This window comes from Pelophylax lessonae (genome assembly GCF_965119305.1).
Source record: "Pelophylax lessonae genome assembly, chromosome: 8".
In the NCBI taxonomy this organism is placed as follows: domain Eukaryota; kingdom Metazoa; phylum Chordata; class Amphibia; order Anura; family Ranidae; genus Pelophylax; species Pelophylax lessonae.
The window spans coordinates 299,127,705-299,139,867 of record NC_138775.1 but is presented as its reverse complement, the minus strand read 5'-3'; the positions used below and the strand labels follow the sequence as shown (position 1 = coordinate 299,139,867).

At 50.3% G+C, this 12,163-nt stretch overlaps 1 protein-coding gene across 1 annotated transcript in view; it reads left to right on the top strand.

Moving 5' to 3' along the window:
- Positions 1-1,115: 1,115 nt before the first annotated feature.
- The window catches only part of ERI3 (ERI1 exoribonuclease family member 3), a 283,428-nt gene continuing 272,380 nt past the window's right edge, over positions 1,116-12,163 (top strand). Inside the window, exons 1-2 of the mRNA XM_082265027.1 lie at positions 1,116-1,171; positions 2,238-2,329. Coding sequence (XP_082121153.1) covers positions 1,133-1,171; positions 2,238-2,329 — 131 coding nt within the window. The 5' untranslated portion in view covers positions 1,116-1,132. The remainder of the gene's footprint in view (positions 1,172-2,237; positions 2,330-12,163) is intronic.

The following is a 12,163-nucleotide window of genomic DNA, read 5'->3' as shown; positions in this document are numbered from 1 at the left end:
TGCTGTACAGGGACTACAATAGGCTGACACCACATGAGCACTGCACTGAGGTTGAACTGAGGTTGTATTGTATTACTGAAGACAGCATTGCATTTATTTGTATCATTTGTGTCTGCCGGGGGTTCAGTTTCAACCGCTTGTGGACCACCCACCGCTGATATCCTGCGGCAGGGCAGGCGGTTGCTCTACGCTGGATCACGTACCTAGCATGTGATCTGCCAGGGTAGGGGTTGTGCCCGCCACCCCTGCTGAGCTGCGCTTCGGTGCAGCACAAGCCATTCAGTGGGTTCCGGTTGCTGATTGGTCGCTGGCACCTGCCGATTGGCTCTGGTAGAAAAAAATCAGCACATCCCTTAGTAAAATCAGCACACACATTAACACATGCTAGGCACAATGTTAACCCTTTAATGGTCCTTGATATTCAACCCCTTCCCAGCCAGTGTCAGTACAATGCATATTGTTAGCAGTGATCACTGGGGGGGGGGTTATACCTTTCCAGTCCAGAACTGGTTAATATGTGTTTCGGAGGTCAGGAAAGGCCCCTTCATCAGGGGTATTGGTGTTATCCAATGTGCTTCAGGGGACAGGAGAGGCCCCTTCATCAGGGGTATTGGTGTTATCCAATGTGTTTAGGGGGACAGGAGAGGCCCCTTCATCAGGGCTATTGGTGTTATCCAATGTGCTTCAGGGGACAGGAGAGGCCCCTTCATCAGGGGTATTGGTGTTATCCAATGTGTTTCGGGGGACAGGAGTGGCCCCTTCATCAGGGGTATTGGTGTTATCCAATGTGTTTCGGGGGACAGGAGAGGCCCCTTCATCAGGGGTATTGGTGTTATCCAATGTGTGTCGGGGGACAGGAGAGGCCCCTTCATCAGGGGTATTGGTGTTATCCAATGTGTTTCGGGGGACAGGAGAGGCCCCTTCATCAGGGGTATTGGTGTAATTGTCCCTCAGCAGCTGGTTCTGACAGTCACCTCTTTAGAATGGTTTTCGCCTCTCCCTTGCAGGTTGCGGCGGTTGATAAGATAAGAGATAACGTGTCCATAAAATGTGCCCCTGCCCTGTCCTTGGATTCTCACTAATTCTGGTTCTTTTTCATTTTGTTTTGCAGCTGACAGGAATCATCCAGGAGATGGTGGATGGACAGCCGACTCTCAGCCAGGTTCTGGAGGTGAGTGTTGGGAAGAAAGGGGGGGTCGGCCATATTGAATGCCGATGATTATGCTGTTGCATCGTTTACACTTTCATTGGTAGATCAGGACCATCGCCATGTCCTTGTGCAGGGGACGTGGCAGCCGCCTACAGTTCCTTCAGAGATAGGTCCCCCCCGCCCCCCCCCCCCTCAACCATTTATCAACTATTCTGGGGCTCAAGGGGCAGCTGCTTTGGCCTTACAACAATAGCTGGGCCCAGGGCAGCTGCCCCTTATGCCCTGCGTTAAAGAAAGCTCTGCTCCCATTTGTTGGGAAGAACTCCATTTTATTGACATGAAGGCTATTGGAAGTCCAGATAATAAAGCGGGGGAAGTGAGACTTCCAATGTTGTGCAGTTAATCCAGTAACTCTCACTGGGGGGGTCTGTCTATAGACATCAGTCAAATGATAGCTTTCCATCTTCAAATCATTCCCCCATTGAAAGTAATGGCTCATGCCAGGTTGTGGGTGGAGTAAATTATTGGAGAGAAGATGGGGGGGGGGGGGGGGGGGGTCACGTGACTTATTCTACCTTCCATCTGCTGTTGATTGGCAGTTGATTGAGGGTTTCACAGCCGGTCTCCCCTGCAGTGTGATGTCATTATAATTATATACGTTTTTTTTTTAAATTCATTGTTACTTGTAAAAAAACAAAAAACCGCCCCCCCCCCCTTCCAAACGGTGATTTATAGGAGAGACCCGGCCTCACCGCAGACTAACCTTGATAAAATGTAAAACGCGGTTATGTAGGAATGATGTGAGGAATGATCAATGGCCGCCGGTCAGTCCTCGATAATATCACAGTAAGTTATGATAACACAGGCTGTGTTTGTGCCGCAGGATTTCCAGGAGTCCTGTGACCTTCCTTGGTCTTATCCCCCCCCCCCCCCCCCCAGTAAACACGCACCAAATCTTGTTAATAATGGAGAGACTATAGGACGGGGCAGATAAGATCTCAATTTTCTGCCTCCTCTGATTACATGTCCTTATCTGTGTACCGAGCGCCGCGTCTCCTCCACGTGACATTTCCTTTGTGTCTTCCAGAGAGTCGATGAGTGGATGGCCAAGGAGGGCCTCTTAGATCCCAGCGTCAAGTCCATCTTCGTCACCTGCGGGGACTGGGACCTGAAACTTATGTGAGTAGAAAGTGGTGTCCCCTCCCCCGCAATCACACACTATTATTATTATATATCTCTGACATATACCGCAGCGCTGTACAGAGATCACTGAGCCAATCACATCAGTCTCTGTACCAGAGGAGCTTACACTCTAATGCCCCCTCCCCCACAGTCACATCAGACTCTGTACCAGAGGAGCTTACACTCTAATGTCCCCCCCCCCCCACAGTCATATCAGTCTCTGTACCAGAGGAGCTTACACTCTAATGTCCCCCCCCCCCCACAGTCACATCAGTCTCTGTACCAGAGGAGCTTACACTCTAATGCCCCCTCCCCCACAGTCACATCAGACTCTGTACCAGAGGAGCTTACACTCTAATGTCCCCTCCCCCACAGTCACATCAGTCTCTGTACCAGAGGAGCTTACACTCTAATGTCCCCTCCCCCCACAGTCACATCAGTCTCTATACCAGAGGAGCTTACACTCTAATGTCCCCTCCCCCCACAGTCACATCAGTCTCTATACCAGAGGAGCTTACACTCTAATGTCCCCTCCCCCACAGTCACATCAGTCTCTGTACCAGAGGAGCTTACACTCTAATGTCCCCTCCCCCACAGTCACATCAGTCTCTGTACCAGAGGAGCTTACACTCTAATGTCCCCTCCCCCACAGTCACATCAGTCTCTGTACCAGAGGAGCTTACACTCTAATGTCCCCTCCCCCACAGTCACATCAGTCTCTATACCAGAGGAGCTTACACTCTAATGTCCCCTCCGCCACAGTCACATCAGTCTCTGTACCAGAGGAGCTTACACTCTAATGTCCCCTCCCCCACAGTCACATCAGTCTCTGCACCAGAGGAGCTTACACTCTAATGTCCCCTCCCCCACAGTCACCTCAGTCTCTGTACCAGAGGAGCTTGCACTCTAATGTCTCCTCCCCCACAGTCACATCAGTCTCTGTACCAGAGGAGCTTACACTCTAATGTCCCCTCCCCCACAGTCACATCAGTCTCTGTACCAGAGGAGCTTACACTCTGTCTCCCCACAGTCACATCAGTCTCTGTACCAGAGGAGCTTACACTCTTTGGGTCACATGGTATTATTGCAGTTCTCAGTAGCACTTTTATCTGATTGCTGTATTATTTATTAGTTTGTATTTTCCTCTTCTGGATAAATATTTATATGAAGTCTCTATGGTTTTGTAGTATAGATGGACGCTCAGATCAGACATAGAGGAGAGAAGTCATTGATCTCAGGCAGTTGTCGGCGGTCTCTCTCTCTGTTGTCACTTCCCTTTGTTCCTCAGACCTCTGATTACCCCCCGAATTACGTCTCTGTCCCTCTATGGCAGGGGTCGTCAAACTACGGCCCTTAAATTGTTCAGGAACTACAATTCCCATCATGCCTAGTCATGTCTGTGAATGTCAGAGTTTTACAATGCCTCATGGGAGGTGTAGTTCCACAACAGCTGGAGGGCCATAATTTGAGGATCCCTTCTCTATGATATTCTGCACAGGGGCAGTGGACAGATTTGATGGCCGCACCTCGCTGGCTCCCCCCCCCCCCCCCCCCCCCATTTTACAGACATCATGTTTCACGGCGCTCTCGCTGACATTCATCATGGTTTGGGTGGGAAGCGGCGCTGTTATTTTTTATCACGCCGTGGAAGGGCCGGCTGACACGCGGCTGTAAATCCATATCTGGAATGCGTTAGCGTTGGTTAGTTTTATTTTGACATCAATTTTCAAATTTAGTGCTTAATAAGAAAATCTAAAAAAAGTAACGAGGGGCAGACAGCAGATTGGGAATTTTTATGGCGTCCTCCAGAGAGAGATGGAAAGTTACGGTGTGATTAAAGCCGGTTTAGGAGAGGAGGAAGAAGACGTCTCCGGATCTGTCAGACGTGATTCCAGAGTCTTCACCAGATTTCAGCGAGGAGCCATCGGAACGTGCTTCTCATTCCTCAACCAGGACCGGAAACAATGTAACAAATCGCTCAGGAAACATTCACTCACCGGACACTTTATTAGGTAGATCTTACTAATTACATACATGGAACAAAATTATAAACGCAACACTTTAGGTTTTTGCCCCCATTTTTCATGAGCTGAATTCAAAGATCTCAGACTTTTTCTACAGTGCATTGCGAAAGTATTCGGCCCCCCTTGAACTTTTCGACCTTATGCCACATTTCAGGCTTCAAACATAAAGATATAAAACTGTAATTTTTTTTGAAGAATCAACAACAAGTGGGACACAATCATGAAGTGGAACGAAATTTATTGGATATTTCAAACTTTTTTAACAAATAAAAAACTGAAAAATTGGGCGTGCAAAATTATTCAGCCCCCTTAAGTTAATACTTTGTAGCTAGCGCCACCTTTTGCCGCAATTACAGCTGTAATCACCCTGAACACACCATCCCCACTGTCAAACATGGTGGCGGCAGCTTAATGGTTTGGGCCTGCTTTTCTTCAGCAGGGACAGGGAAGATGGTTATAATTGATGGGAAGATGGATGGAGCCAAATACAGGACCATTCTGGAAGAAAACCTGATGGAGTCTGCAAAAGACCTGAGACTGGGACGGAGATTTGTCTTCCAACAAGACAATGATCCAAAACATAAAGCAAAATCTACAATGGAATGGTTCACAAATAAACATATCCAGGTGTTAGAATGGCCAAGTCAAAGTCCAGACCTGAATCCAATCGAGAATCTGTGGAAAGAACTGAAAACTGCTGTTCACAAACGCTCTCCATCCAACCTCACTGAGCTCGAGCTGTTTTGCAAGGAGGAATGGGCAAAAATTTCAGTCTCTCGATGTGCAAATCTGATAGAGACATACCCCAAGTGACTTACAGCTGTAATCGCAGCAAAAGGTGGCGCTACAAAGTATTAACTTAAGGGGGCTGAATAATTTTGCACGCCCAATTTTTCAGTGTTTTATTTGTTAAAAAAGTTTGAAATATCCAATAAATTTCATTCCACTTCATGATTGTGTCCCACTTGTTGTTGATTCTTCACAAAAAATTACAGTTTTATATCTTTATGTTTGAAGCCTGAAATGTGGCAAAAGGTCGCAAAGTTCAAGGGGGCCGAATACTTTCGCAATGCACTGTATGTACACAAAAGGCCGATTTCTCTCCAATATTCTTAACAAATCTGTGTAAATCTGTGTTAGTGATCACTTCTCCTTTGCCCAGATAATCCGTCCACCTCACAGGTGTGACATATCAAGATGCTGATTGGACAGCATGATTATTGCACAGGTGTGCCTTAGGCTGCCCACAATAAAAGACCGCTCTAAAATGTGCAGTTTTACTGTATTGGGGGGTCCGAAAACCAGTCAGTATCTGGTGTGACCACCATTTTCCTCACGCAGTGAACACATCTCCTTGGCATAGAGTTGATCAGATTGGTGATTGGTTCCTGTGGAATGTTGGTCCTCTCCTCTTCAATGGCTGTGTGAAGTTGCTGAATATTGGAAGGACCTGGAACACGCTGTCCTATACGCCAATCCAGAGCATCCCAAACATGCCCAATGGGTGACATGTCCGGTGAGTGTGCTGTCCATGCAAGAACTGGGATGTTTTCAGCTTCCAGGAATTGTTTACAGATCCTTGCACCATGGGGCCGCGCATTATCATGGTGCAACATGAGGTGATGGTCGTGGATGAATGGCACAACAATGGGCCTCAGGATCTTGTCATGGTATCTCTGTGCATTCAAAATGCCATCAATAAAATGCACCCGTGTTCCTTGTCCACAACATACGCCTGCCGATACCATAACCCCACCGCCACCATGGGCCACTCCATCCACAATGTACGCCTGCCCATACCATAACCCCACCGCCACCATGGGCCACTCCATCCACAACGTACACCTGCCCATACCATAGCCCCACCGCCACCATGGGCCACTCCATCCACAACATACGCCTGCCCATACCATAACCCTACCGCCACCATGGGCCACTCCATCCACAATGTTTGCCTGCCCATACCATAACTCCACCGCCACCATGGGCCACTCCATCCACAACGTACACCTACCCATACCATAACCCCACCGCCACCATGTACCACTCCATTTACATCGTAAGCCTGCCCATACCATAACCCCACCGCCACCATGTACCACTCCATCCACAACATACGCCTGCCCATACCATAACCCCACTGCCACCATGGGCCACTCCATCCACAATGTACGCCTGCCCATACCATAACCCCACCGCCGCCATGGACCACTCCATTCACAACGTACGCCTGCCCATACTATAACCCCACCGCCACCATGGGCCACTCCATCCACAACGTACGCCTGCCCATACCATAACCCCACTGCCACCATGGGCCACTCCATCCACAACGTACGCCTGCCCATACCATAACCCCACCGCCACCATGGGCCACTGCATCCACAACATACGCCAGCCCATACCATAACCCTACAGCCACCATGGGCCACTGCGTCCACAACGTACGCCTGCCCATTCCATAACCCCACTGCCACCATGGGCCACTCCATCCACAATGTACGCCTGCCCATACCATAACCCCACTGCCACCATGGGCCACTCCATCCACAACGTACGCCTGCCCATACCATAACCCCACCGCCACCATGGGCCACTGCATCCACAACATACACCAGCCCATACCATAACCCTACAGCCACCATGGGCCACTCCATCCACAACATACGCCTGCTCATACTATAACCCCACCGCCACCATGGGCCACTCCATCCACAACATACACCTGCCCATACCATAACCCCACTGCCACCATCTAGAGGAAAACAGATTTCGTCTCCAAATACGGAAAGGTTTCTTCACAGTAAGAGCTGTGAGAATGTGGAATAGACTCCCTCCAGAGGTGGTTCTGGCCAGTTCACTAGATTGCTTTAAAAAAGGCATGGATTCTGAAGTCCGCTGTGTGCTGACGTCACAGAGCCAGTCCAAGCTCAGGCAAGATCACGACCATGAAGTTGGGATCCGCCCACATGCCCGGACCGGCTCAGCCTCTCAGTGAGCCGCTGAGAGCCTGAGCCAGCTGCTTCCATCCCCTCCACAGCCCAGCGCAGTGAGTGCCGGGGGGGGGGGGGTGGAAGAGCAGAGGAGCCGCTGGCTGACAGTCACTGGCTCTCTGCTCAGGAAGCCACTGGCTGACAGTCACTGGCTCTCTGCTCAGGGAGCTGCTGGCTGACAGTCACTGGCTCTCTGCTCAGGGAGCTGCTGGCTGACAGTCACTGGCTCTCTGCTCAGGGAGCCGCTGGCTGACAGTCACTGGCTCTCTGCTCAGGGAGCCGCTGGCTGACAGTCACTGGCTCTCTGCTCAGGGAGCCGCCGGCTGACAGTCACTGGCTCTCTGCTCAGGGAGCCGCCGGCTGACAGTCACTGGCTCTCTGTTCAGGGAGCCGCTGGCTGACAGTCACTGGCTCTCTGCTCAGGGAGCCGCTGGCTGGCAGTCACTGGCTCTCTGCTCAGGAAGCCGCTGGCTGACAGTCACTGGCTCTTTGCTGAGGGAGCCGCTGGCTGACAGTCACTGGCTCTCTGCTCAGGGAGCCGCTGGCTGACAGTCACTGGCTCCCTGTTTAGGAAGCCGCTGGCTGACAGTCACTGGCTCTCTGCTCGGGAAGCCGCTGGCTGACAGTCACTGGCTGTCTTCTCGGGGAGCCGCTGGCTGACAGTCACTGGCTCTATGCTCAGGGAGCCGCTGGCTGACAGTCACTGGCTCTCTGCTCAGGGAGCCGCTGGCTGACAGTCACTGGCTCTCTGCTCAGGGAGCCGCTGGCTGACAGTCACTGGCTCTCTGCTCAGGAAGCCGCTGGCTGACAGTCACTGGCTCTCTGCTCAGGGAGCCGCTGGCTGACAGTCACTGGCTCCCTGTTTAGGAAGCCGCTGGCTGACAGTCACTGGCTCTCTGCTCGGGAAGCCGCTGGCTGACAGTCACTGGCTGTCTTCTCGGGAAGCCGCTGGCTGACAGTCACTGGCTGTCTTCTCGGGGAGCCGCTGGCTGACAGTCACTGGCTCTCTGCTCAGGGAGCCGCTGGCTGACAGTCACTGGCTCCCTGTTTAGGAAGCCGCTGGCTGACAGTCACTGGCTCTCTGCTCGGGAAGCCGCTGGCTGACAGTCACTGGCTCTCTGCTCAGGGAGCCGCTGGCTGACAGTCACTGGCTCTCTGCTCAGGGAGCCGCTGGCTGGTAGTCACTTGCTCTCTGCTCAGGAAGCCGCTGGCTGACAGTCACTGGCTCTCTGCTCAGGAAGCCGCTGGCTGACAGTCACTGGCTCTTTGCTGAGGGAGCCGCTGGCTGACAGTCACTGGCTCTCTGCTCAGGGAGCCGCTGGCTGACAGTCACTGGCTCCCTGTTTAGGAAGCCGCTGGCTGACAGTCACTGGCTCTCTGCTCGGGAAGCCGCTGGCTGACAGTCACTGGCTGTCTGCTCAGGAAGCCGCTGGCTGACAGTCACTGGCTCTCTGCTCAGGTAGCCGCTGGCTGACAGTCACTGGCTCTCTTCTCAGGAAGCCGCTGGCTGACAGTCACTGGCAGTCAACGCTTGTAGCATTGCAGCTCTCTTTGAACCTGGTCGAATATTGTACCATGCAGCCAGATACATCGCTCTGCCTCCCAAATCTCTGCTCACCGAATCGCAGCACTGCACATTCCCTCATCCCGGGACCACAGTTCCCCATGTGCCATCTCCTCCATTGTTGCTTTATTGTTTATACATCCTGCATACAAAGTAACAACTCTGTGTGAAGATGCCAAAGCGGGTCTGAGGGAGGGTTTTGGGTTCAGCTCAGGGAAGAGTCTATGGCCTCAGATTCTCTAACAGTCTGCTCTTTAATTCCCTGCCGGACCATTGGCCCCTCCCCTTTGTTATTATCTTGGGAGAAGATTGACAGGACGACTATGGAGAGATAACGGGGATTAAGCTCAGCGGAAGTCAAGGCCACACAGCTCTGCGGACCGTCAGTAACACTTTCAGGCATTAGATGCTCTTTGATTGAAGAGTGATTTGGGTTTCAGGAAGAGCGGCAACACCGTATTTCTCTGATCACAGTATGTAGAAAAAAAAAAACATTTAATGAAAAAGAAAATTTAAAAAACAAAAAAAAAAAAAAAAAAAAACAATTTTCCAATAAATTGTAACAAAAAAATGACAAATTCAGAAAACTTGCTGTGCCTCTTAGTAAATATATTGGACTGTTTACTTTCCAAAATGGGGTAATTTGAGGGATATTTTTACTGTCCTGGCATTTTAACCACTTCTGGACCGGAAGGATTTGCCCCCTTAATGACCAGGCCATATTTTGTGATTCGGCACTGCGTTTCTTTAACGGACAATTGCGCAGTCGTGCAATGCTTTAATTAAATAAAATTAATGTCCTTTTCTCCCACAAACAGAGCTTTCTTTTGGTGGTATTTGATCACCTGTGCGATTTTTATTTTTTGCGCTATAAACAATAAAAGAGCGACAATTCTGAAAAAAAAAAAAAAAACATTTTTCACATTCTGCTATAGATTGTAGAGTTTTGCTAAAAGTGCAACAGCCGTCGTTACAATTCTAGATCATGGTGTCGCCCCCCCCCCCCCCCCCCTCATTCCAAGGAAAACCCACAACCCCCCTCCCCTGTTTTTCCATAGTCTGGGGTGCTTTCCGGTACAAATTCAGAAATTCAGTTTTGGGTTGAATTTTCTTCTAAAGCTTTACAGTCTGAACAATTCCTTCTGTGCATCTCATTTTGTATTGGCGCAGAGTTTGGCCTCCTCCCAGCCTCACTTTACTGACTGCGCCGCATTCTGCGCACTTTGTGACGCTTTAAGTGACCATTAAACTGAAGTGTTATTGCAGTTATAAAGCGTAGTCTGTGCTGAATGTTTATAACCCGAATCCCTCATATAATATAATCTTCTCACTTAATTATTCCTTTTATTTCCAAAACTTCCCCCCCCCCCACCAGCAGAGCGCCATTCCATGTACCGCTGCATCACCGCATTGCCAGTATTGTGCCGCCTTCTACATGAAACCGACCTCTGTGGTAGTCATGTAGTGTGGATGTGTGTTACCGCCTTGTGTTTATGTGATCTGTCCAGAGACTCATATATAAAATATATAGCTCTGACATATACCGCAGCACTGTACAGAGATCACTGAGCCAATCACATCAGTCTCTGTACCAGAGGAGCTTACACTCTAATGTCCCCTCCCCCACAGTCACATCCGTGTCTGTACCAGAGGAGTTACACTCTAATGTCCCCTCCCCCACAGTCACATCAGTCTCTGTACCAGAGGAGCTTACACTCTAATGTCCCCTCCCCCACAGTCACTTCAGTCTCTGTACCAGAGGAGCTTACACTCTAATGTCCCCTCCCCCACAGTCACATCAGTCTCTGTACCAGAGGAGCTTACACTCTAATGTCCACTCCCCCACAGTCACATCAGTCTCTGTACCAGAGGAGCTTACACTCTAATGTCCCCTCCCCCATAGTCACATAAGTCTCTGTACCAGAGGAGCTTACACTCTAATGTCCCCCCCCTCCCACAGTCACATCAGTCTCAGTACCAGAGGAGCTTACACTCTAATGTCCCCTCCCCCACAGTCACATCAGTCTCTGTACCAGAGGAGCTTACACTCTAATGTCCTATCCCCTGTTGCTGTCACACACGATTATTATTAACCATTTGTATAGCTCTGACATATACCGCATTGCTGTACAGAGATCACTGAGCCAATCACATCAGCATAGAGAAGGAAGTATGGGGGGTGGGGGTTGGGGGGTGTTGGTTTGAAGCTCAGACATCCTGAGTGTCGGCGCTCAGCTCCTCTCTTTGTCCGCTCCCCTGTTGCTGTCACACTATTATTATTATTATACATGTATATAGCTCTGACATATACCGCAGCGCTGTACAGAGAACACTGAACCAATCACATTGGCATAGAGAAGGAAGTATTGGGGGTTGGGGGGGGGGGGTTGGGTGTTGGTTTGAAGCTCAGAAGAGTGTCGGCGCTCATCCCCTCTCTTTGTCCTCTCCCCTGTTGCTGTCATGGTCCCCCCCTCCCCCAGTCTTATCACAGTGATAATAAAACAGAATCCCAATTATAGATATATATTTAGACATGGCAGTTGTGTGCCGGCACAGTCCCTGTACTCGGTTGTCGGTGGAAGTAGAGTGGAGTCGGAATAAAGTTGAAGTTGTGAAGAAACTTTGAGCGGGGAGTCTGTTGTGTCGGTTGGCATTCAGTGTTGTGAACAGTCACTACCTTCTTCCCGCAGGCCAGAAACAAATTAAAGATGGAGAAGGGCTCCTTTGTGGGTTTGGGTTGGGGCCCCGGTGCCGGCGCGCTCTTCATTTACTAGGAGTTGGTGGAAGTTGGAGAAGTGTTCGGGTTTTGTACATAGAGAGAGAAGACGGATCAGACTAGTTGAAAGCGCCAAGCGGGGAAGATTGAAGAGGTGGGTGCAGTAAAGTGTGTGAAGTGGAAGTCTGTCTCTTTTCTTGCCTCATTCTCTCTTGCAGGCTGCCTCAGGCAGGCTCTGTCTCTCCGGCAGAATGACAGCAGTGTGACATCAGGAAAATAATTACTAACAAACCCGGTGATGGCAAACAGCTCCATGTCTTCACAAGCATGTCACGGCGCATTAGAGCAGGATGGAGGGAGATTGAAGCGGCCAGGCTGTTCCTGCCCATGTGAGGTGCATTCACACTGCGCCATACCTGTCTGGGGCCGCCGGAGACTCTGTGCTCTACTGACAGTTCTAAGACAGGCCGACGGTATTGATCACACCACCTAACAAGAGGCTGCCAACCAAGCCGTAGGATTCTGTGTCCGACA